Raw genomic sequence first — 27,295 nt, forward strand, 5'->3', positions numbered from 1 at the left:
GAAGGTGTTGAAGGTGAGGGACACTATCTCATGTAATGACACAGCTGCCTGTGCAGCTTACATAGCCGTGCAAAATTGACGAGGCTCAGTGCGCTTCCTCTACATCTGGCACTGTGTTGTAATGTAACTAACTACCATGTTTCTTTAGCTGTGAGGAACAGGCCACATACCTATTGGTTGCGGTCAGCATGATCTCCCCCCCCCCCCCCCCCTCCCGCCCAAGCTCTCTTGTGCATGTGCATACATGTGTGGTGTGGCATGCACGGGGCCTTGAGTTATTGCAGCCTTTCTTCTCTCCTGGCTGCTTTCCCTCCCCATATCCTGTCTCCAGTCCTTCCCATCCCCATATCCAGTCCTTCGCATCGTAGCCCCTCCTTGTCCTGCCAACCCCCCCCCCTTTTCCCTCGTTCACTTGAGGATGACCTGGCTATTCCCGTTCGCTTGAGGATGACCTGGCTATTCCCTCAGTTCCGCAACTCTATGTTGTTCTCCTGTCTCATATTTTCACTCTCCTTTTTTGGCTTTTTGGGCTTGACCTCCCTTTATACTTTGTTTCCATAGGATGAACAATTTGGGGAAGAATTCCATACCTAGTGTCTCTGGCATGGGTACACCCCCCTTCTTACCCTGTCATACCCTCTTTGTTTTCTGCCATAGAACCCCCTACCCCACCCCCTAGGTGACCAGTACGGTAGCCAGTCCATGTGGTGGGGCTATTGTGTACCCATGTGACTGAGCCCCTGATAACACAGGAACCACACTTCTGGTATCTGAGTGTCACGATCTCGTGTAAGATGAGGAGTGGTTGCTCCTCTTTTCGGGGCATCGGATCTCCCAGGAGTGACTGCCCATGCTGCGGCTCGGTGGTGCCGACGTGGTGAGCCTCTTATCGGAGTGGATGGTACCAGGGCAGACACTCTGCACATGAAGCATGCCAAGCTCCCCACTTCTAGCTGCTCTTCCGCGGCCACCTGATCAGAAAGGAACAGTTCTCTATCTGCTCTTACTCCTGCTCCCTACACCTTACCCTCCCTGGTCAGCCCCTGAGAGGAGAGCCATGCCCATCGGCTTGAGATCAAACCCTTTCCCCATTACTTGGTTTGTTCCAGAACAGATGGGGAGACTTTTGCTGTTACCAAACTGCTCTTTTTCGAACACACAGAATATAAGGTTGGTGTAGTAGACGTGATGTGATGTGATGTAGATGTGATCTGGTTCCCTATTGATTGAAACCTCTTCTGCCAGTCAGAGAGCTTTTTGCTTGTGATTGCGTAGGAGACATCCCAGTGATCATCACTCCTCACCAGCCTTAAATATGACCCAGGACATTATCTTCCATAGCGATCTCCTCCTTCAATTTGATGAACTAAGGACTAATCTGGCACAGCATGGTGTTAATTTCATTTGGCAAGTCCAGAGAGGTGCTAAGGACAATCACATTGATACAGGCACTTAAATTCTGGCTTTTGAGTGGGATATGCTCCCAGAAAAAGTCGAGGTTAAGGTTTACCATTTGAGCATGAAGCCCTATAACCCACATCCCATGTGCCATTTAAAGTGTCTCTGTTTTGTCCATGTCTTCACAAAGTGTTGTAAAAGGTATTTGTGATGACAGTGGCCATCCTCTCCTTGTGGGGAGTCCTTGCACCACACTGACAAAGTGAGTGAACCGTTCCAGCTCACATTCTCCTCACTCACTGTCACTGGATTGCCCTATCTATAAAAAGGAGAGGAAGATTCAGGAATTCAAAACTCTTGACCATATATACTACTCTGAGGCCTGACAGAAATTCAACTATCTCCACCCAGTGTCTCTAACATCAACCTTCACTTCTGTTGCGGCCTTTCCTCCTCCTCCACCTCCCCCGTCCTCCCTGGGTTCATCCCCCTTTGATCCACTACCCACCTGCATTCCATCTTTCCTAACACCATCTGGCTCCCTTTATCTTTCGTTCCACATCACTTGGAACCTTATAACACCGTGTTTAGCGAGTGGGAATTAGCCAGTACCCTTACTCTCTGCCCCAACACGGCTCCTGGACTGGACCAGGTGTACAACCAAATGATTCAACACTTATCAGTGGCCAGCCAATGTCATATACTTGCACTTTTCAACTGTCTTTGGAGTGAGGGGGAATTCCCTTCCCAGTAGTGAGAAAGTATCGTTCTTCCAGTTTTGAAAATGGGTAAATTGCCTCTTCAGATGGACAACTCTTGTCTAATCAGTTTAAGCAGTGCCCTCTGCAGGTTCCTTGGATGAATGGTGAGTCAAAGACTGTATTGGATCCTTAAATCCAGGGACTTTTTGGCTTCAACACAGAGTGCTTTTTGAAGAGGCTGCTCTACTGCAGGTAATTTAGTCCAACTGGAGTCTGCTATCCAAACGGTTTTTGCCTGATGTCAACACCTTGTTGCAGTCTTTTTTGATCTGCCACATGGCACCACCAAATCCTTGCCACATTACGTGAGTGGGCCTCAATGGCCTGCTTTTCAATTTTAATCCAGAACTTTCACGTTGCACTTTCCACGTACAGCTTGGCACCTCCCATAGCACCTTCCATACACAGGATAACTGTGTACCAACGGGGCTCTGAGTGTCTGTCAATGGTCTGGTGCCAGCTGTGGGACCTGCAGTGTCACCGCCTTTGTATGCTGATGACCTTTGCATTTATTTTTATTCACCCTCAATGGGCATTGCTGAACACAGATTGTAGGGAGCAAATATGCAGAACACAATCTTGGGCTCTCACCCATGGCTTCCTATTTTCAGCTGCCAAGACCTACATTATCCATTGCTGTATAAGGTATCCCCATCTGGATCTGTACCTTGATGGCCAGCCCCTCAATGTGTTGGAACCTCATCATTTTTCAGGACTGGTCTTTGATGCCTGGTTGGCATGGCTTCCATCTTTGGCAACTAAAGCAGACACGTTGGTCATACCCCAACAATCTTCGATACCTCAGCAATACCAAGTGAGGTACAGACCACTCTGCTCTGCTGCAGCTCTACAAAGCATTGATCCAGTCCTGTTCAGATTGTGTGGGTCTCACATACGACTCAGTGATACCTTTGACATTATGGATGCTGGACCCAGTACACCATTGTGGGGTACGGCTGGCAACTGGCAAGTTTTAGACTAGCTCCGTGATCAGCCACCTAGCAGAGGCATGGGTCCCACAGTAGCATGTTCTGTGCGAACAGTAATTGATCACTTGTGCATTAAGCATCCACTTCTCCCTGGAGCAATCGAACTACCGTCTCCTTCTGCAATGGCCTCCCGGGTCTGGGGTTATGATTGCCACCTGTATCTGGTCCCTTTTTTCAGAACTCCATCTTTCCCCTCTACCACCTTTTTATACTTCCATGGTGCACTCCCAATCCACAGCTCTGTCTTGACCTATCACAAGTGTTTCGTGATTCGGAAATAGTCTATACTGATGGCTCGATGGTTGCCAGACACACTGGCTTTGCTTATATCCATGTGGGATGTAATGAACTCTGTTCATTGCTGGATGGTTGCAGTGTTTTCACTGCAGAGTTGGTAGCCATCTCTCATGCTCTTGAGCATATCCGTTCCTGCACCGGTGAGTCCTTCCTCATATGCAGCTACTCCTTAAGTATGTACAAGATCGTGACCAGTGTTACTCTCGCCATCTCTTGGTCCTGACTATCCAAGATTCCCTTTTTACCCTCAATGTGGACACTCGGTGGTCTTTGTCTGGATCCTGGGGAATGAACTTGTTTATAGGCTGGCTAAATTGGCTACCAGCAACTGCCTCTTGAGGTCAGTATTCTGGCATCAGACCACTGATAGGTATTATGTCTAGAAGTTCTAATGATTTGGAATATGGAATGACATACTCTGACTTTGCCCATCAAACTACGGGCAATAAAGGAGACCACAAATTTGTGAAGATCCTCTATGAGTGCCTCTCGTAAGGACTCCATTGTCCTTTGTCATCTCTGCCTTGGCCATACTTGGCTGACTCGTGGTCATTTTTCTCAGTCATGAGGATGCACCCCAATTTCATTGCAGTGCCCGTTTGACAGTGGACCACATTCTCCTGGACTGTCCTAACCTCACTGCCCTATGGCGGACTCTTAATCTTCCTGACTCACTACGCCTGGTGTTAAAGCGCTGTTGTCATGAGTTTCTACAGGAAGTGGTTGATGGACAGTAAAATCAGAAGTAGGTGACATCATCTTAAACATTTGTGCTTTATCTTATGATGTGGAGGTCGGTGGCTTGCCCACTCTGTAAAGCAGGATATGTAGCAGTTTGTGCCAGATCTGATGACATAGTACAGTGCTGGTGCAGTCAAGTATTCCAGAGTACACCGTTCAGTGCATGTTATTAACATGGTGTTCCAAATGAGACCTTATCTCTTAAGACTGCAGGAGCCACAGGATAATAAAGACTGGACCATGGAAACATGTTGCCTGGTCAAATGAAACTCATGTGATGGTAACTGAAACAGCATGACAGTTGTGGACTACATGAGCATTATTGCAGACCACCTGCACCCCTTTATGTCTGATGTCTTCTCAATCAGTGATGGTATCTTCCAGCAGGATAACTGTCCATGTCACAAGGCCAGAATCTTGCTATAGTGGTTTTTGGAGAATAACAGTGAACCCACATAGTCATGAAGGAGCTCAGAGTAAGACAGAATGCAACTGGATGTCCCTTCAGTTCATCTTTACAGGGTGAAGCACACTCCATAGCCAATCACCACTTGCCTCTGAAGAGTAGTTAAGGTGTAAACAAGTTTTTACCAATAGTTTTAGCTTGAACAGTAACACATGTTGTTGGTACTCTGCCATAAATCCATAAAATCATAATATCAGTAAAATTGTGGAGAGTTTGGAGATATGGAGGCCAATGCTCCAGGGAAAGGTACTGAAACACTGCATCAACGTGGTGAAGTCGAGCGAGCAGCAGTCATTCCCCATCATTCACTGTCCACACTTTCATGCAGGTGAGCACATGCTGACTGCAACTCAATAGGCCACCAAGTTCACCATATCTGAACCAGAACCTGTTTGAACTCATCTGGAACATTATTAGGCACCAGATCCACACCCACAAACCACCAACATATCATTTACAGGAATTGTGCAACCTGTGCATAATTACCTCGTGTTGTGTACGTCAGGAAATGTGCCAAGGACTCGTCGAAACAAAGCCACGTGGAATCGCTGCTGTATAGCATTTCAGATGTGCATCAACTCATAATTAAACAAATGATCAGAATGAAAGTACAATGAAATTCAGACCATTAGCTGCTTACAGGCATTGATAAATATCAATGGGAACAGTTGAAAATATGTGCCTCGACCGGGACTCAAACCTGGGATCGCCTGCTTAAATGGCAGATGCTCTGTTTGACTGAGCCATCGAGGACACACAGGATAGTATGACTGCAGGGACTTATCTCTGGTATGCTCCTCTTGAGACCCACACTTCAGCTTACCTGCCAATGATCTTCTTCAGTGTGGATGCACTCACATTGTTTAAACTCTTAAGGGAATTGGTAGATGGACTGCCACGAGTAATGAGTATAGTGGACAGGACGACTACAAGTGTAGTGTGTGGACAGTAAGTTGGAAGTGTGGGTCTCACGGAGAGCGTGACAGAGATAAGTCCGTGCAGTCGCACTACCCTCTGTGTCCTCGTGGCTCAGACAGATAGAGCGTCTGCCATGTAAGCAGGAAATCCCAGGTTCGAGTCCTGGTGGGGGCACACATTTTCAATTGTCCCCGTTGATATTTATTGGTGCCTGTAAACAGCTAATGGTCTGGATTTCATTGTAATTTCATTCTACGAGAGCTGCAAGATCACTATCTTCATATACATAACGATCATAATGTTTAGCCTTGTCAGTGTATCAAATAACACTAATGTTGCTGCTGCTAATAGCAATAATAATTACAATAATAACAATGATATAAATTCGCTTACTGTGTATACTTCAGGGTGTGCATTGAACATTAGTGTTTATTTTTTGAAAATGTTTGTGTGGTGATTGCTATTTTGCTTTTAGAGTGATTATAATGGCTGGCATAAACAGGAAACAAGAAATTGTACATGAACAATTTAAAGCAATAGTATTTCTTGTTCATTAGTTTTTTTTATGAGAAAGTTTCTGCTACACAAAGTCTCTACACGTGGAGCATGACCTAGCATTTTCAGGTGTATGGAGAGAACCCATAGAGCATTTGGTCTGGGAAACAGACTGAGAGCATAATGGTGATACAACAAAATAACTGTCTCTGTATGCACAGAATGCATTGCATACCAAGTTATTTACTTACACACTGCTGAATGAAAGGGACCATTGGTGAACTTTACCCCTTTCCAGTAATGTTACAACTTATGCAAAATTAAACCCCCTGTCACAGAATCAAATGTTTTTGTTAAATCAAAAAGAGTACTTACGGTCATCAGTTTATCATTTAACCCTGAAAGACCCCCAGGGGGCTCACCACTCGTTAGCAGGTTTGTTCTTGGCTACCACGGGGCCTCAGCCATTGCAGCATCCTTTCCCATCCTCTTGCTGTTCTTTCCCATCCCTCGGGGAACATGTCTAGGCTGTTTTTGGAAATGTATTCTGCATTTTCGGTAGTCAGTATCAGAATACTCTCCATTGTTTTTCATTCCTCTTTTCTTTCTTTGTTCTGTTTCTCCTGTCCTTTCTCCGATTCAGCTTTGAGGTTTCTCATTTTCTTCGCCCTCCCTGTGCGCTCATGAAGGCCAGCCCCATGTGTCTGACACACAGCGGGTGACTGGGTAACGTGTAATTCCTAGCATCAGGTCGACATGTAGTGTTCACAGTACCTTCTGGTACAGGCCAGGCCCATGGAGGGGTGAGTGCCTGAGCTGCTGCCTTCCCAAATTGCCAATTGGTCCCTCCGTCAGGTGTTTGGGAGGTGTGACCTGAGGTGTGAACAGTCACCTAAGGCGGGTGTGCCCCCTTTTGAAGGGGGCCCCCTACTTGGAACGAGAGCACCATTGGAGATGATGGTAATCTTGGGGAATTTTCTCACAATGAGCCAATCATCATCTTCACAGTCCACAGCTACAAAATGTAAACGGAATGAGGCTAATGATTCAAAGACCCTCCCAGCTGCACCGTGGTTCCTTGTAGTTTCACATACTGAAGACGGTCAGCCCTTCACTCCATTTATTATTCAGAAAGGTGCTGATGCAGTTGCTGGCCTTGTGAAATCGTGCTCTTGTTTACACAATGGCACTTTTCTTTTGGAGACTACTTCTTATTCTCAAGCACAACAACTGCTTGCAGCTTCTCTTCTCCATGGCTATCCTGTTCGTGTTGAGGCCCATTCAACGCTGAATTCTTCCTGTGGTGTTAATTACTCTAGGCTGCTTGATCGTCTGACCGAGGGGGAAATCCAAATGTACCTCTCTTATCAGGATGTAATTCAAGTCTATCGGGTGATGAAAAAAGGAGATGCCTCCTTAGTGCCCACACACGCTCTCTTTCTCACCTTTGATAGAGTGGTTGTTTTGTCAAAGATCAAAGGAGATTATGAAGTTATCACAGTGAGACTATGTATTCTGGACCCAGTGTGCTGCTACCAGTGTTGTCATTTCAACCACACTCGAGAGCCCTGCCTCCACGCAGCCAAATGTAACCTGTGATAGGGACACAAACGAGGGCGATTGTCCGCCTCCTCCACGCTGCAACTGCAATGGCGACCGTGCCATCTCCTCCCCCCAATTGTCTCGTGTATCTCGATGAGCAGGCGGTCCAGGGGATCTCGGTGAAGGAGAAAGTGCCTTACCTGGTCGCTCACAAGTTGTTGGCTAGTCGGAAACCCTGCATTCTACCATCTGACACGTACAGTACTGTTCTTGCAACATCTCGCTCCACGAAGGAGATGCCGTAGCAGACCTGCAATCTCAAATTTAGCATCGCGGTCATGAAATCGCCCAGTGCCATGGTAGCATCCCCATCTCCCCCTCCAGCTGTGCAACGTGCCACCAAACTTCTCTACAATACTGGCAGGCCTGAAAAGACCGAAGGAATACTCCCGTGAAGACTTCCTACGTTCCTCCAGCCAACCCGAAAGGCTACAAAAAGTCAAATGGTCTTCTTGTTTGCCGACTAAAAGATCCTTGTCTGGTGGACTTCTGTATTGCCGGTGCACATCACCAACTGTTTTTCTGTTGTGGACTCAGCTGGCCAACAGAAGGAGAATGCCGATGCTTCTGTAGTCGTCATGGAGCAGGTTACTCCTGCATCTGTCTCCTGTAGCAGTGAGTCTTCAGAGGCTGGCACTCGGCAGCCACCGAGGTAACACCCCTTCATTTCTTCTTCGTCATGGCTCTCCTCTAATTGAAAGTTCATGGCCTTCGACCCGACAAAGAGGACTTACAGCTGCTCTTAGAATTGCTGCATCCACTTGTTCTCTGCCTTCAGGAAACAAAATTGCATCTCAAGACCGCTTTGAGGTCACACATTTCTTCCTGATCCGTTTTGACCTTCGCCCTGAGGCTGGCATTCCATCTCATGGGGGAGTCATGCTGCTCATATGGAATGACGTTCATAGTCAACCTGTCTTCCTTACTAACCACATTCAAGCTGTTGCAATTCGCCTTTCCCTTCCTCATTTGACCTTTTCTCTTTGTACCGCCTACATCCCTCCATCATTTGATATGACCAGGGCAGACTTCCTCCAGCTTATTGGGCAGCTACCTCACCCCTTTCTGCCACCCGGTGACTTTAATGCGCACCATCCCCTTCGGGGTTCTCCCAGAACCTGTCCGAGAAGTGCACTCTTGGCTGACTTTCCCCAATCAACTTAACCCCTTCTGCCTTAACACAGACTCCACGCACACCTATTCCCACTTGGACCTATCCTTTGCGTTGCCCAGCTTGCCCATCATCTCCAGTTGTCCGTTCTCTCTGACACATACTTGAGTGACCATTCCATGTGTGCTGTCTGTAAGCTGACTCCTACCCCACCTACATGCAACTTACTAAGGCTGACTGGAGGCTTTACTCCTCCCTTGCGATTTTTGATGTACAATATTTCCCCAGTTGTGATGATCAGGTAGAATATCTTACAAACGTTATCCTTACTACCAAAGAACGTACCATTCCTTGCACTTCCTCTTTACCATCCTGTGTCCCAGTCCCTTGATGGACTGAGGCATTTTGCGACATAATTCATGTGCGGATACGTGCTCTCCGTGTTTTTAAGAGTCGTTCTACAATGGCAAATTGCACTCATTATATACAGTAGCATGCAAATTGTCGTCATGTTCTTCAGCATAGCTAAACAGCTAGCTGGATTTCGCTCACTAGTTTGTCGTGTGGGACAACCTCTGATGGCTCGATGGGACCAAGATCCATTCCACAATTTCTGGCTTGACAGTAGCAGACAGTGTCATCATGGACCCTATTGCCATCTCCAGGTGATCTCCGGGTGACAGCGTTCTCTTCTCTGAATCAAGAGTGCTACAATGCTGCCTTTACTATGAGAGAGCTAGATCATGCTCCCACTTCATCCTGATCCTAAACCCCCAGGACCAGTTGATGTTCGCATCCAGATATTGCAGCACCTTTCTCTTGCGGGCAAGCACTTTCTGCCTAATATATACAACTGCATCTGGGCAGAGGGCATGTTTCCTAGATGCTGGCGTGAAGTCACTGTCATACCCATACCTAAGCCCGGTAAGGACAAACACCTTCCTTCTAGTTACTGCCCCATTTCTCTCACAAGCTGTGCTTGCAGGGTGATTTAATGTGTAATTCATGGCTTGCTGGTATGGTGGCTCGAGTCTTGCAATTTCCTAACCACTACACAGTGTGAATTTCGAGTGTATGCTGTTGACAGTCTTGCTACACTGTCCACCCATGTCATGAATGGTTTTCTGTGGAAATCGCAGACTGCGGCTGTGTTTTTCCATTTGGAGAAAGCCTACGACACCTGCTGGAGGACTGGCATGCTCCATACATGTGGGGGCTTACATGGCCGCCTGCCCCGTTTCCTTGAAGAATTTTTAACAGACGGAATTTTCAAGGTCTGTGTGGGCTCTGCCTTGTCGGACACCTTTATCCAGGAAAATGGTGTGCCTCAAGGTTCCGCTCTGAGCATCATCCTCTTTGCTATCGCCATTGACCCTATAATGCCTGCCGGGCATCTCCAGCTGACACCCCCGGGATAACAAGGCCGCCCAGCAGTGTTAGTGACATCACACTAAGCGGCCCATAGCCGACGCAGCAGTCCACGGACACCTCCGTACAGACGCGCGTGATGCTAACGATCTTCTGTCCATCATACAGAAAGGAGCAAACTAATCGATAATTCAAACCAAAGACCAAATTATATATATTCTTGTAAACAGCATAAAGGTTCATAACGAAATACCGATTACATATACGGGCAGGAATAAGTTTAATCGATTGAGGAACTTTGCCACTATTTTATAATTGTCAGAACACTATTTAGCTTTAAAACTCGCATACAGGTGGTGGCAAATGCCAACTGACAGCAGGACTTAACATTTTCAAGCTATTACACTGAAAGTAAATCATCTTAAACACTGTCATACATAGCAAAACCCTCACAACTTTCGTTTACAATGAGGTAACAAGAGTTCGCTTTATCTCATAAAGCACATGACTATTGCGAATTTACTCATATGTTCATGGTGACAGCTCTTTTCAAGGATTTTTACAAGTGTATCCCCAGTAATAAAGAATGGAAACAAAAGATAGATATCAAATATTCTCCTTTTAACATAGACATCACTGAACACAAGATTCTGTCTTGCACTGTGATACTAAGGGACTGCTCTTTCCTTTAAGAAAAGCCTGACAATTTGAAGTTCACTCTGCTATTGAAGATACACTTCTTGAAACAATATTAAAAATGTTATGAAAGGTAAGGAAATGAAAAACAACAAAGTGCATTACATGTAAGAATGTGAGCAAAAGGCTGAGGCTCTCTTTACTTACCATTTTCAATCTCTCTACAGCTTATTTCCTTTTCCACATAGAAATCACCAACTGCAAGTCTCATTATTGCTGTCTGTTACTAACAAAGTGCTTTTCTACTTAGAAAACCTGACAATTTGATGTTCATTCTGGTACTGAAGATAAACACTTTTCAGAGGAATTCTAGAACCTATTCCTGCCCGTATATGTAATCGGTATTTCGTTATGAACCTTTATGCTGTTCACAAGAATATATATAATTTGGTCTTTGGTTCGAATTATCGATTAGTTCGCTCCTTTCTGTATGACGGACAGAAGATCGTTAGCATCAGGCGCTCTGTACGGAGGTGTCCGTAGACTGCTGCGTCGGCTATGGGCCGCTTAGTGTGACGTCACTAACACTGCTGGGCGGCCTTGTTATCCTGGGGTGTCGCTCCAGCTCCCTTTTTGTTCACGATTTTGCCATCTATTGCAGTTCTCCACGGACCTGTCTCATTTAATGGTGTCTTCAGTGATGTCTCGATCGTATTTACTCGTGGAGCATTGCCAATGGCTTTCCTTTTTCCACTTACAAACGTGTTTGTATGAATTTCTGACGGTGCAGTTGGTTTCTTCCAGCGCATTTACATCTTTTTCCTGTTGCTCTTCCATTCATAACTATTAAATTTCTGGGGCTGATGCTCTATAGGAAACTTTCTTGGTCCTCCCACATGTCTTTCCTGGCAGCCCGCTCCATGCGGTCCCTCAGTGTCCTGTGCATCGTCAGTGGTACTTCCTGGGGAGCAGATTGAACCACCCTCCTGTAGAATATGGCTGTTTCGTTTATGCAGCTCCACTTTTGTTGCTCTTATGGCATATCAAAACTGTCCACCACCAACGCATCCAATTGGCTACTGGCACCTTTTACACTAGCCCGGTTGAGAGTCTGTATGCAGGACCTGCCACTGTCCTACTGCCATGACGTTCTCCTCAGCAGATACGCATGCTGTTTGTCTGTCATGCGTGGCCACCCAACGTATGCCGCCTCCTTCGGTGACTCCTTTAATCGCCAGTATGGGGTGTGTCCCTCATCTCTGTTACCTGCTGGAAATCACTTTTGGCTCTTGCTCCGGCAGCTTAACTTCAAACTACCTGTGACTTTCCTGGTGGGTGTAAACCCTACACCACCTTGGCTTCATGCAGCAGCCCATGTACACCTTGGCCTTTATTCGCTTCGTAAGGATGCTACTCCAGCCTCACTTTATCACCTTCAGTTTCACGACCTTCGCATGGAACTTTGCAATGGTACCTTGTGTACACTGATCGGACTGACCGTGGTGTTAGGTGTGCCTTTGTCATTGGCCCGATGTTTTTCGACATCGGCTTCCGCAACACTGCTCAGTATTTACAGCAGAGCTCTTCGTCTTGTATCAGGCCATGCAGTACATCCAGCGACACAGGCTTTTCAAATGTGTCATCTGCTCAGACTCTCTTAGTGCCCTTCAAGTCCTTTGTGTGCTGTATACCGTCCATCCCTTAGTGCAGCAGGTCCAGGAAAGCTGTCACTTTCTCACTCTTGAGCCAAGGCTGCAGTCCTCGTAACTCAGCCTCCTATTTCTTACATTCCCTCCGATGACCTCTGTGTTGCTGTCTGTCAGTAGGTGGTGTCACTTTGACATCAGCACAGGTCCTCCCTTCATGGGAACAAGCTGCAGGTTATTAAGCCTCTCCCGGTGACTTGGACGACCTCCTCTCGGCCTCTCTCGCCGTGAGGAGATAATTTTGACTGGGTTGCACCATTTGTTAAGCAGTGCCCCCCCCCCCCCCCCCCCCACGCCACCACCACTTTCTGCACATTGTGCTCAACTTTTGATGGTCCGCCATTTCCTGATGGATTGCCCTCCTCTTTTTAACTGCTTATGTACTCATTTGTGTTTGCCATCTGAGTTATTGGCTGTTTTAGAAAGTAATGTATGGGCTGTTGAGCGCGTTTTACTTTTTATCTGTCGTAACAATATGACGAAGGCCATTAAATTTTTACTTTTGGACCTCCGTTTCTCTATGGTGTATTTTATAGACCTTTCTCCACATCCCTATCTTCTATTCCATCAATTGGGATTGACATGTAGTCATTTTTAACTCCTCTTGTCTTCATGTTCTACAGTTTTGATATGGGTGCATTTGACCCTAGTTTGTTTTTGCACCCTAAGACAAAACAATTTGACCCTGAAAGAATTTTACACCAAAAACTATAAATTACGTTTGCCAGATGCTGTTTTTCTGAAGCTAAACTGATAGTATGACAATAATGATAGTTTATGTGTAGCTTTCTTAGGAATCCTGGGCAACATTGATGGTAAAGATGATGAGCTGTAATTGTCTACATTATTTTCTCTTTCTTATGAAATGGTTTTGTTTATGAGTAGTTTAACTGGTGTGCAGACTTATCACATCTGAAAAACATTTACCGCCAGGAATGTCAACACCACTTGGGAAAGAGTTACAGATCTGTATACTGACTGACAACTTGCCATTAGGTGGCTTTGGTATGCATTCAGATTTTTAATGTATAGAACACTTCTGAGAGCAGTACATTAAGTATAATGTTGTTTGAAATTTTATAGCAGTCAGATAGCACTTGAAAATCATTTATCATTAAATTACGTAGCCAAATATAACATTGCTACTTATGTTGTGGATGTTTAATTCTGTTCTGAGTGTTCCCTATTCTCTTGGTGCGAGGATTAGAAATTTGTTGGACTCATTGAAGGCAGTTTGATTTTCACAATGTTTTTTCAAGTTTACATACATTTCTATCCCTTTATAAACTAAGTTTTGCACCACTCTCATGATTGTTTTTCTTGTGTGTGTGTGTGTGTGTGTGTGTGTGTGTGTGTGTGTGTGTGTGTGTGTGTGTGTGTGTGTGTGTGTGCGCGTGCGCCCATACATGTTTGTTCGTTTGAATATATATCAGAAACCACTTTCTCAGCACTTTTTTTGACACAGGAAATTTTGATGTACAGGAAGCACATATAATGGAGGTAGAAATAAATGTGCATTCTCTGTTCAGTTCAGTAGTGTGCACTATGACTTCAGTTGTGAACAGGACAATGTGGCTTTTGACGTAGCTCAGACTGTTACCATGTCCTGAAGGGTCATTTTGAGCTCAGACTGTGCATCGTCACTGTACAAGAAATTAGTATGAGACACAGAACATTGAAGATCTGCATCATAGTGGCCACCTATGGCCAGCGAGATCAGCTCATGACCTACGACCTACAAATTTTGGATCACAGATACTCAACAGAGAATACAACAGAAAACCAATCACACTGCCTTTTTGGAGGCTATTGGGACAGTTCTATTGATCCAGAAAGTTTGCAACCATCTCCATGTGACCAGTTTGGCCTCTAAGCATCCATAACAAACAATAGTACAAATCCTCTATACTGCTGTACAACGAGAAGGTGGGCAAGTGACAAACACCTGGAATGAGACTGTTTTATTCACCAAATAAGTTTGGCACCGAATATAATGGTAGGAATAGGCAAACTCTCAACCACCGAAAGCAGTTGACGCAGTGATGTGGTGTGCTTGCACATGTCAACTGTCTCATCACAGGGAAATATTAGACTATAAGAAAAATAATGTGGGCAAACAGTGAGTAACAATTAACGTACATTTATTAAAACCATATCTCTTCACTCAACTTCAGTACGATGATGATTTGAAGGCCTGGCACTGAGGTTAAAGTTCAGAACACTGGTCTAAATCTAACTCAGTGAGTGAAGAATAATTAATAATTGATCTCAAAAGGAAGGTGGGTCAATCACGTTTACAGATGTCGGACGCCATTCAGCAGTCTCGAGAGTAATTTGAGAGCTGTACCGGATGGGGGCAGATTCCTCCAACCCGTCGACATTAGTTGATGTGCTGCATGAGCACATTATTCACACCTCTTGAACACATGTGTCCAGGAGGCAGAATTATTTGAATGGGATGGCCTCCAGTATCAACTACATGAATCCTATTGAACATGCTTGTGGCCAGTTTTCAAACTTGCAGTCCATTGTTGTAGAAATCCTACTGTCACACTTGACCACCTCAGGAGAGGTGCTGTTGAAGAGTGGGGCAAGCTTGAGCTATAGTATCTTCACCTTCTTGTGGACAGCATTCCAAGGAGAAGCCAACCATGTTGCAATGGTGTAAGTGTAAGTGAACTGAATAACCAGTGTATAATGTTGTTATAAATTTTTGTGAGCTGTTAGCCATTTTTGGTTGTAACTAATATGAATAAAATGTTTGCTACGTATATCTAAATAAAATGAATCGGTAATATGCATAATATGTGTATTCGTCATAATGAAATTTAAGCTCTGTTCATGTGCTTACAGAAAGTAATGATGAGTTAGAAGGGTCTATTTTCTTTCAAGAACGCAGTGTTATACGTGTAACATGTGTAGGGGTAAAACAAATTGCATTCTTGAAGAAGGTGGGCCTTTATATTTTATTATAATGTATTTGTCACTTAATCTATTTAATTTGAAATTATTTTCATTTCAGGAGAAGAGTATTCTACAACATGAAGCTACTCCACCTCACACAGAAGGATTTGAATCTATCAGCTGTGCAAAAACTGTTACACCACCTATAAATTCAGTTCAGATATCAGTGTTGAGGAATAATGTTCTGTCTCCATTAATTGAAACCAACTCCTGGGAGATTAAAGGGAGAAAAGACAGTAGTACAAACAGTAAGGACTATGTGGAAAAAGTTACCTCCAGTAATAAATTTAATGTTAGTGGTGTGTTTTCTAGCCTGAATGAATATCTGAATGCTGGAAATTTGAATGTCAATGTAACAAGTGTGGAAGGTATAAAGGAGGGTATTCCTTATGAGGACAATAAACACATTCGAGAGAAAGAGTCAAGAACTGAAATTAATGAGAATAAATCAGAGACAAGTTATTCAAAAAGTAATCAGCAAAATTTGTCTTCAGAATTGTTGAAACATGATCATTTGTACAGGTTTGGTGAAGATCACAATCATTCTTCTGTTCATACAGCCACTGAAAAAGTAGAGATTATTGAGGGTAATACTGATGTGGAAAAATCATCATCAGTGGGCAGGGCTTCTGAATATGGCACATTATCTGAAGTTGTGGGAATGTCAGAGTCTGGTCCATTGCCAGAACTTTTTAATGTGTCTAATGTTAACACAGGTACTGAGCTACAGGATGATGTGACATTCCCTGGAGGAGCAGAACTTTTACCTGCAAACGATGAAATAAAATACAAAACCAAAGAAGAAGACCACGCACTAAACGCTGATGGTCCTGAAGTTTTTGGCAGTACTGAGGACTTTACTTCTACTGTTCCTGAAAATGAGCATAATGTTAGTGAGGTTAAATTTAATGACAAGACACTAACATATGAAAGTGTTTCAGATAACAGTCATCATAAAGCCTCAGAAGAAGTTATTAGTTTCAGTGCCATAGAAGAGTTGAGTGATAATGAACTTGACTTGTATCTACAAGAGTTGGAACAAATATATGATACTGATATAGCTGGACACGAATCAGATGAAAGTAGCGAGCAGAGTGGAGAACGCCATAACAAAAAAATGGCACCAGAGACTGAAACCCAGAATGAAAGCCTACCACAGCAGCATAAGGGCAGCATTATGCCAGACACTACTGCTTCCAATATAAAACCAGATAATAATGGTGATAAATATGTTGAAATCATCAGTTCTGTAAGTGCCGATGTGTGTGAAACGTCTTCCACTAATGTTGATTGTGAAGTTACAGTTTGTGAAAAGGCAGCTAATAGTTTTGTGAGAGAGGAAGGACAAAACATTGATCAAGATCCACAAAATGTGGATCATTTGAGTGTTGTCTCTGGTGAAGAGAAAGTGTCTGTGAATTCTGCTACTGACTCATCTCAACATTTCTCTACTGTCAATGAATATAGAACAGCAGGTAGTATTTTACCTGCCGAGAATAATTCCGGAGATCAGGCAACACCAAGCCTATTGTTGTCTGTCGATACACACACTAGTGGCATAGAAAATACAGAATCATCTCATAGTGAGTACCCAGACTGTGCACCTGAGTGTAATGATTCTGTGGGACATGTAAATATTTTAAGTGCAAGCCAAGGAACAGCTAGTGTCAGTAACGTTGTTTCAATAGAATGCCAACAAATAAAAAGAAATTCATTGGAATCTCAACTCGGCTGTGAAACTGGTGTGAGAAATAACTCTTCTGGCACAGTTGAAAGTCTGTCAGCCCTTTTCACTCAAATGAAACTAGAAGATGCCTCTGCTGGTGTATCTGGAACAACTGAAGCTATAATGGAAACAGAAATAGACCATAAACAGGCTAGGGACACCCTTGATGTGCACAATGACAAATTAGGTACTAATTGTACACTACGGACTGTAGAAGAGGACAGTGATGTTAATAATTCAGCAAGTTCGTCTTCTGAATCAAGTACACCTGAGTGTGCTGTTGTTGAACATAAAGCAACAACAACATCAACATCCTCCGTCACTGAAAGTGGAGAGAAGCCTTCTAGACCCAAATATTTACATTTACCATCGAAAATAGTAGTTGAAGATGAGGAAGAAAATGTGCAAGGACTTCAAAGAACACCCTCAGTAGGTATGTGCATAGTCTATCTATATTTCTGCAGACTAAAAATACAATAAGTTTTTATTTTATGTAACTTTAATTAAATTAATAAGGGAGAAGGTATGAAGCTATAATAATGTATTTACCAGAGTATAAGATGACCCTGAATATAAGACGACTCCTACTTTTTTAACAGGTTCCTTGAGAAAAATTTATTTTTAACATGTTCTATTAATCAGAACTAGAACTGCTTTATTGATATAAAGTATCTGCCAAAAAAAGGTAACATTATACCTATTCTAAACATACGCCATTTATTTATTGCCTATATTTTGATAATACTAGGAAAAATAAAATAAACAAAAAGAAATGGTTTACATTAATTTTTGGACCGTTTTGCAAACTATTTGTAACTATCATCGTCGCCGTTGTCGTCATAGCATAGCTGTGAAACTTATATCTTCCATGTCGCAAATATTTTTCTGTTTTCTGCTGAATGTGTTGCTAAATCTGAGGTGGTGGTTGGGGTGGGACCTGACAACGCAACTGTTTCTTTCTGAATAATGTCCGATTCCGCTTCTGTATTGACGTGAGGATGTAACAATGTCTCATACTTCCAAACACATCACCTGGCCGCCGCTCTGTCATAGGGTGTGTGTAAAGTAAACAGCTGCCACATACCATTTCATTCCCATCATACGTCACGCAAAGCATCGACAACATTGCAGCAAGAAATATGAATGTGCGTCACTGACCCCTATCTAAACTTTTACCGTTTCCTGCAGAAATTTATACATACTATCGTTCAGTATTTGTCCAGTTTTAAACTCAATTCGATTTAGACTACAAATTAATTCAGACAGACTGCAGTTTAAACGTGGTAGACGTTCATAAAAAGCCAAAGTACATTATATAGATTTCCATGGTTGGCAGCACGACATAATTTGCTGCTCGCCCACCGCTCCTCTCCCCGCAATCACGATAGAGCTCTCAGCCAAACGGGTGTCACGGTTCCCCCTTGGTGCACTTCCGTAGCGCTGAGCTTGAGCAACTGAAAAACAGACTGCAATATCTTCTAGTGTGCAGATAATATGTAACAGCACCATCGAATATATAAATAAAACATCCCAATTACGATTCAGCCCCATTCTCTAACTCACTCTCGTCCTGCTATCTGGTGACGTCTGTTGGTACTCTCGCCACGACAGGTCTTGTCGCTGTAATTAATTCCCGCAATAACAATTACAGTCATTTTAATGTAACTTATTTCCTTCGTTGCAAGTTTCACTCTGGATTAATATTCCTTCTTGTGTCAACTGAATGTCGCTGTTGATGTTCCAAAGCGGATTAGAAGCAGGTAACTTTTTTACCCGGTGTTCTGATACGTGAAAACCGACCGAATTTGTCAATTGCAATCCACGTATGAAGTCACTACAGTTTCTCAGAGCCAAATAAAATACTGGTCTGGGTTCTCAATCAGCTAATGTTTTTCGAAGGCCATTTGTGTTATTTAATGTTACTTTTACTTAAAAAGCGGCTTTAATGTTTGTATATGGTACCCATACATATGAGAATGTTTATTGCAAACCTGTTAAAATACAACAAAAGTTTGTAAGATGGATTTAATGCTGTTTTCTCCTGTGTTTCAAAAAATTGTCAAACTTTAATCAGCCTGTTTTAGTGGCTAGTTTATAGTCGTTTCTCTCCTGCAGTAACGCCGCGCGAGCCAGTGTCAAGTGATAGTTCGGGCAACGTCTGTACTCCGATGTTGTATATAATTGGATGAATCGTCCGTCATGTTTTCCCCAATTCTGAGGATTCCGCAATGTTTTACATTGTGGATGATCAGCTTGTTCACGCAACTTTTTACAATATTTCTTATAAAATATTTTCTACTTCATGTACAAAGTGTGTCGAACATTAGTTAACGTGTGTAGATATATCTAGCATGTCCTTTTCGTTTAGCAGAAAAAGTGAAATGTAATATCACACGGCTTTGGAAATGTAGGCTCATATCAGTATTAAGCCCCTAGAATTGCACAATGCATGAACTCAACCTTAAAAGTATGTTCATATAGGCCTGTTACCCAAAACTAACATTTTATATTATAGTTTTGTTCATTAGGTTAAATTAGTTCCTGCCCTGCAGGTAGGTATGAGTAACCAGACACCAAATGTAAATTTTTTTTGTATATGGAATTCATGCTGTTATTAAATGTCTTTATTATTAACACAAAAATAAGACAGAAAATTTGTTGCTAGGTAAGTTGTGATGAAAACTTTATTCTTAGAAGATTGTGGTACTTGGGCAGCTTCCCCCAAAATGACTAATCAGCTATAAAAATATCTTAATTGTCATTCGTTCAAATGGTTCAAATAGCTCTGAGCACTATGGGACTCAACTGCTGAGGTCATTAGTCCCCTAGAACTTAGAACTAGTTAAACCTAACTAACCTAAGGTCACCACACACATCCATGCCCGAGGCAGGATTCGAACCTGCGACCGTAGCGGTCTCGCGGTTCCAGACTACAGCGACTAGAACCGCACGGCCACTTCGGCCGGCATTGTCATTCGTCCTACCGTTGTTAAGTGTTATTCAGTTTTTATGTATGTTTATGATAACGATGTATAAATGCAACACAATAAATATTGCACTTCAATTTGCCAATTGCGAGCTTTCTCTTCGTTTGGGGTCATGTGGAAATCTAAACGTGCGAAAACCATTTTTGCAATGTTTAGTGCAATTCACAGCTGAGCAACCACCCATATTTACGACTAATTCTTCGATACATTTGATTAAAAATCTTCACTCACGTCTTGACCGATATGCAAATAATCATGATTATTCTATTCTTTGGGGAAAACATGGCGGGATGTACAGCTCAGGTTATAGAAGTCATAGTATCAAGCATTCCATAACATCGGGAAATCTGGAAAGCAAGTATCGTTTGCTGATCGCTGCCCTTCGAAATTTTTTAGAATAAATCTGCGCGTGACCTCAATAGCGAATCCAATCAGATGCGTTGGATCTGTCTTGACGTGCAAGAAAATAATCAAGTTTTCCAGATAACAACAGATGGCACTACTGCACCTTTCTCCCGTCTAATTTCGTTTCATACCTATATTGTAATGTTTAGTCTGACAGTTGGAGTTTTGGCAGCATTGTTACTACATTTGTGAGTCAGTTCCCTCCAAAAGTCTGAGAGACACAAGCTGTATGGTGGTGTATATGTAAGGGAAACGGTAAAGGTTTTTCATGTAGTTGTAATAGTGATATAGGCAGTAAGTTTAGGTATTCTTTGCAATTAAGAGGCGCGTCTAATCTTTTGAGTTTGACTGGAATTTCAGAAATCAGCCAAACTAACAAACGTTTTCGATGGTATGATGAGGACAGTATTAGAACAGCTTTACTCGATGGCATGGAAAGAATGTGACAAAGAATGAATATCACTTTACAGATGATGATTCAGACACACACAAATTTCCATATTGCTAGCGATCACGATAGCAGTTTGGAGCAATCTGATGACTAGGAAGTAATGGATGATGACGGAAATGAGTCAGAAAACGTAGCTGAAGCTAGTTCTTAGGTACGAAAGAATGATGCATAACGGGAAAAAAATCTCCTCAGAATATGCGAGCTAGAAGTTGCAATATTGTGAAGAAATTGCGTGTTGGCGCCATTACAAAACAAGCAATTCTGGGGCAACTCGTCAAACTGAGCAAAAGTTTTTAGCATGCAAAAGTATCCAATAAGAAAAATAATTGTGATATAAATTCAAGAACATCATGTAGAAACCTGTTCAAGTGACTTTTTGTTCTAACCACTGTTTCTCATTATATTTATTCCTTAATGAAATTTGTGGCAAGTAATATAGCTCTGTTTGCAACCAATAGCTCAATACATAGTATCAATACTAGGAATAAGAGCAATCTACATAAAGATGTAAAATCACTTACCTTGGCCAAAGAGGGGTCCAATATTCAGGAACACACCCTTTCAATAAATTGCCAGCAACCATTAAAAACTTGGTTTCAGATAAAGCACGGTTTAAGCAGAGTTTGAAAGACTTTTCATAGCAACTCCTTGTACCCTATAGGTGAATATGTTAACAGAGACTGTGTTAGGACAGCTTAAGTAAAAATGACTTTTAGATTTCAGTTTTGACAGCACTTTGTCACAACGGTCAAGATTAGGTATTTCGTGTACGAGAAATTTGTTAACAGTGCATAACAGTGTTTCATTCTGACAGAATATTAATTCTGTAAATATTAGCTCTCCCAGCTTACTGTATTGTATTCACCTAGTTTGACAATCTCCTGACAAATGATCCAGGTAGTAAGTATCATTTTCAAATATTTATGTTTTTATGGTATACTTTCTGTCGTGTTCCACACCCACGAGAATCATCTGATTTTTTGGGTCTACTGAACCAAAACTGACTCTAATGTAATCAGGATTAGAATGTTTCTGCTCATGATTAGAATGTTCCTGCTCTCACGTTGCTCCTTTGCTTCAGGTTCCTGATGAGAGTTATTCGACTTGATGATGTTACATCTAGGCCATAGAGATAAGAAGTTGTTAGATTAGCACCCATGAGAGATATATTTCAAACTTTTGTAGAGCACTGTCAGAAGCCTTATTGCCTAGAGCTCATTTCATTTAAAATCACCCAAAATAAAGAAATCTCATTGCCATCATGTCACAGATCTTTGTGAAAATTTGGTGTAAGAAAGTACATAAATAGAAAGTGTTAAAGTAATTTTTTTCAGTTTTTTTTTTTTTTTATCAAAACTGTAATCAGGGGGCCATTTTGAAACGTCTGGCATTTTCTCCATCTGGCGTCAGTACGAAAGGTAGGTTGAAAGTTGCTAAACTATTATAAATCCCTTATTTATAAATAAATTTTATTCAATTTGGTGTCATTAGAAAGATAAAAGGACCAACTATATCACTATAACAATGCTGCAATTGTGCATATAAATATGTGCAAATCCGTAATTAAAGTCATTTTGCAAAAAAATTAATAATAATAATAAAATAAAATAATAATAATAATTTACAAAGTTCATGAAGTTTCACCATTTTAAATTTTGTCTCAAAGAAATCCTATTGTCATACATTTCAACATAAAAAATATCAGAAGGGTGTTTGTTCTGTTTAATCATTTAAAACAGAAAGAACGTAAATAATAATATACACATCTCATTTTGTGACTCTTACCTAGTGGTCATAAATGATGATCAATTCTCGTAAACACTTCATAAAATTATAAAAACCATTCATTCTTTCAAACAAGTTTTTAGTGGACAATGTTATGTCTGATTCAAAAGTATATAAACGACCAGTACTTGTGCTTGCACTAGGAGCAGGCGAAGTCATTAAAATGTTTTCATAAGGTATCCAGCAAACATCAGTGTGAAGTGGCCATGAATAACTTGAGGAAGGGCCACTTGGACTCATGAACTTGACTTGCATCTCTGTGTTATTCACTTATCTCTAGAATTTTTCCAAGCCACCACTGGTTATCGTAGATAGCTGTGACAAATGTTTCTTCTTTAATTGTGTTAGAGGCAGTGTTTTGAATTCCAAGAGGAACTTGAATGAATTTAGTAGATGATGATGAAACACGCTTTATCAGCAACTTGTTTTCATTCAGTGGTTTGAAAAAATGATTCACTCTTGTCCCAGGAATGGTAGAACCTCTCTCATATCATTTTTGTAACGTGTTTGTGAACTTTGTTATCTCCTCTGTTGTAACATAAAAGGTTTCTATTTCTGGAACATGAGTTTTGGCAAATGTAAACAGATCTTTTGGACTTAAAAATGTGACTGTCATATGGACGCTGTAAACTTGCTCTTGTTGCTAAACGTGTGATAGTACCACCAACTCCATGACATGCATTTTTGCCATCAGCTAGTAGCAAAAAATTCCATTCTGCAGTTACTCCATGATCTTGCTTGTGATGACAAAAATTTAAAAAGTTCTTACAGTTTTTATACTGTGCAGAGCTGCCATCACTGAACTACATAACATGCTGGATGTGTGGTAATTGTTCCAATGCATAAGTGAGAGCAGTTTTCTGGAAAACATAGAATGTGTTTGCATCATGCTGCAAACAGTCACTTATACAACACAGTGACATTGACTTAATGCAATCATATGTTTTAAAGTACACCACAAAAGGATGAAGGGTGACTTGAATGTTCTGCCAGTGGAATCGTTGTGCAGCATCCTGAAGCAAACAGGTATAGTTCTCTGCAAAATCCACTATGATGATGCATGTAGTATCAGGGAGGGCTTCTTTGCTTGATTTGAAGTAGTGACTCAGAGATTTTGATACATAATGATGTGTTAAGTTCTGAAGTTTTTGCATGAGATACTCAACAAATTCATCAGTCGTCTTCATTAATGTCTCCAGTGTAGGTCAATCAGTTTGCATCCATTGTTTGAATATAACATTTTCACAATTTTGTGAGGACTCCAGCTCCATTAAAAAATTGCACAGTTCATATTCGTCAGGACACCGAGAACAGCAATGCAGCATGCACTCCTCCTTTTCCAGATTGCACACAAGTTTCTGTAGAAGTTCGGTGTACAGTTCTTTCACATGCATTAACAGTTTTACGTTTTGGTGATACATGCATACACATACGTTATGCATTCCACGACTGTTTACAGTAGCACATTCTTTTGGCCTAAGTTCACAAAATTTAGTAAAACCAATTTTGTCTTCAGGGTATTTTTCTCTGAAAGCTAAGTATACATCTTTCAGATTATGTAAAATGAGTCTTTTTGTCTTATATACTCTCTTGCCATTTTCTGAAGGGACAGACATATTGTCTTTTTTTATTAGCAGAAATGCGACTTATATCATCTTCACAGTAAAAATTCTGGACACGTTTTTCCACACCCTTACCTATTCTGTTTCCCACTTTGTAACTTCCTTTTGACAAAATACCATTTTCTTTTAGCCATACCCTCGATTTCTTTACCATGTATTCGGCAGTGTTAAAAAACATTTGGATATGTTCTTCACTCCATGAAACTGGTGCTAAGGTAAGTATTTGTAGGTTTTCTTTAACAGAACTTCTGCTGAATTTCTCTTTAAGTTTTTGCAAAAAATATTACAGTCTGTACATTCAGCACTGCCAGTTTCTTCAGACACATTTTTCACAGGAACATGTAGCACTTGTGATACTGTTTGCTGGAATTTTAAAGCTAAGCGATGAGACTTGAGTCGAATGTATTCTGGACGCCTGTCTTGTGCTCTTGGTAACCTTAAAATTTCAAGTAATTCACAACTTTCATTAAGTTTTTGAAGAGCTGTAGATGGATCTGGTGTATATTCTTGATCTTCAACTTCACATTCATCCATCCCTGGAAGGTTATCCCCCATAGGAAATAAAATGTCCGTATGGCATGTTATGCGCAGCTTGGTACCGGGGATAAGTCCAAGGGTTTTATATTTCCTTTCCATGGTTAAAGAAATAGGTTTCAAAGGTCTCTTAGCCGTCTTTTTACCATGCTTCTTAAAAGGGTCACAGCAAATTCTTTGTCTGTCTTCAAATGTGAGAAGAACAAACTCTCTCAATATTTTCACAGGTGCTTCTTAGCTTCAGTAATTCAATATCAGCTTGATTCAGGCTTGACATATCTATTAAATCAAGCTCTTCATTGCTACTCTTTTTCTTCTGACACACAACTGCTGCCACAAAACCTAAAGAACACTTGTTTTCCATTGTGATTTTTAATCAACTGTGTATGATACAGAAAAGAACTGGATGGTTTGAAACTTTTTCGTGTTCTCTAATTACCAGACACAATGGCTGCTTATGTAAGAAGCACAAAATCAAGACAAAAAAGTCCTTCAGATATATAAAGTGCACAGACACACAAAAACCTAACACACACAGCCTGTGTTGCATGTGAGTGTTGCTGCTAGATTGAATTTTTCATTGTTGTTTCATGTATTGTTGATTAGCTATTTGAAGCAATTAATTATTACAGCATTATTGAAAAAGTATAAGATCTAACAATAGAGGACAAACACCCTTCTGATTTTTTTTATGTTGAAAAGTATGGCAGTAGGAATGATTTGAAACAAAAATTCAGATGGTGAAACATGTGATTTTGCTGGAAAAAAAAAATTCTGAAATTTGCAAAAAAAAGTGAGAAATTACATTAATTACAAATTTTTAAACATTTGTCACTTAGACACAGCACTTTAATAATTTTTATATTATAGCTCTATTCTTTTACTTTCCAATGACACCAAATTGAATAAAATTGATTCATAAATAAAAAAAGTTATAGTGGTTACAAACTTAAAAGGTGCGTCGTTTCTCAACACCAGTTGGTAGAAAGGGCCCACATTTCAAAATGTCTCCTAATTACAATTTTGGTCAAAAAATTCCAGAAAAAATATTTTAACCCTATCTCATTATGTACATTCTTACATCAAATTTTCAGAAAAATCTGTGACATAGGGGCAACGGCCATTGGGTGATTTCATGTGAAATTACCCTTAGGAGAATTTGCCACGCTTGATGAAATGCTTTTAGCCTTCAGAGGTAGATGTGAATTCAAAGTTAACATCCCATTTAAGCCTGCAAAAAGTGGGCTACAGGTGTTTTCATTAGCTGATGCCTAAACTTGCTACATATATAACCTAAAAATACACTGTGGAAAACAGCCTACAGGGCCATTTGAAAACATGAGTTTCAAACTTGACACTGTTGTTGAAAGGATGTGTGAAGACATGCTTGCTTCAAACAGGAATATAACAGTGGACAGTTGGTACATGTCGTATCCTCTAATAAGAAAAATAAGTGAACATAAGCTAAGTATAGTTGTAACACTTTGGTGTGTGTGTGTGTGTGTGTGTGTGTGTGTGTGTGTGTGTGTGGGGGGGGGGGGGGGGGGGGGGAGAAAGGCGAACTTCCACCAGAGTTCATATGTTCAAAAGATTGAAAGGTGCATTCTAATTTGTTTGAGTTCCAAGAGGACACAACTTGTGTTTCCTGTGTGTCAAAGAAAGGAAAGATAATTACATTTTTATCTTCCATGCACTTTGATGATAAGATTGATGCAGACATGGGACCAGAACAAAGCTGAGATCATAATGTGCTACAATGCAACTAGAGCTGGAGTAGACTATCGAGGAATTATCATCTCTCTATAATGTGGGCAGAAATACCAGACGATGGCTTTTGGTAATATTCTATTCATTATTGAATGTTGCTGCTATTAATACTTTCATCATTTATAAAAGAGCAATTTTTTTTAGTGGAAAAAAGAGACATAACTTCATAAAAGAACTAGCATTTGAGTTCACAAAAGAACTTCTCGAAGAAAGGGCATATTCTCAGCACTTGTCAAGAGAGACAAGAACTCTGGCATTAAGGATGCTGAGGAGGAGAAAAGAACAAGAGCCAAGGACTGTTGCAGTGGAAGGAAATCGAGAGAGCTGTTCTAAGTGTACAAAACAGAGAATTACTGTGTTTCATGCAAATCATATTTTTACTTTGAGCACTGTTTTATGGTGTGTGAAGATTGTAAACAATAAACATTGCACTGTGTTAAATATCTTTATTGTATGTGTTAATCATTTGGTTCATATTTTTAATAATGTCTTCTTATTTTGGAGTGAGTCATTTTATGTTTTGGTGCATTACATTGTCAAATAGTGTTAAAAGTATACACATTCAT

The 27,295-nt window shown here is 41.3% G+C and overlaps 1 protein-coding gene across 1 annotated transcript in view; it reads left to right on the forward strand.

The window, feature by feature from the left end:
• LOC126184931 (zinc finger FYVE domain-containing protein 9) overlaps positions 1-27,295 on the forward strand; it is a 412,866-nt gene that overhangs the window by 85,227 nt on the left and 300,344 nt on the right. The window contains exon 3 of the mRNA XM_049927602.1: positions 15,511-17,611. Within this exon, the coding sequence (XP_049783559.1) occupies positions 15,511-17,611 (2,101 nt within the window). The remainder of the gene's footprint in view (positions 1-15,510; positions 17,612-27,295) is intronic.

The sequence above is a fragment of the Schistocerca cancellata genome, chromosome 4, assembly GCF_023864275.1.
Source record: "Schistocerca cancellata isolate TAMUIC-IGC-003103 chromosome 4, iqSchCanc2.1, whole genome shotgun sequence".
Classification (NCBI taxonomy): Eukaryota; Metazoa; Arthropoda; class Insecta; order Orthoptera; family Acrididae; genus Schistocerca; species Schistocerca cancellata.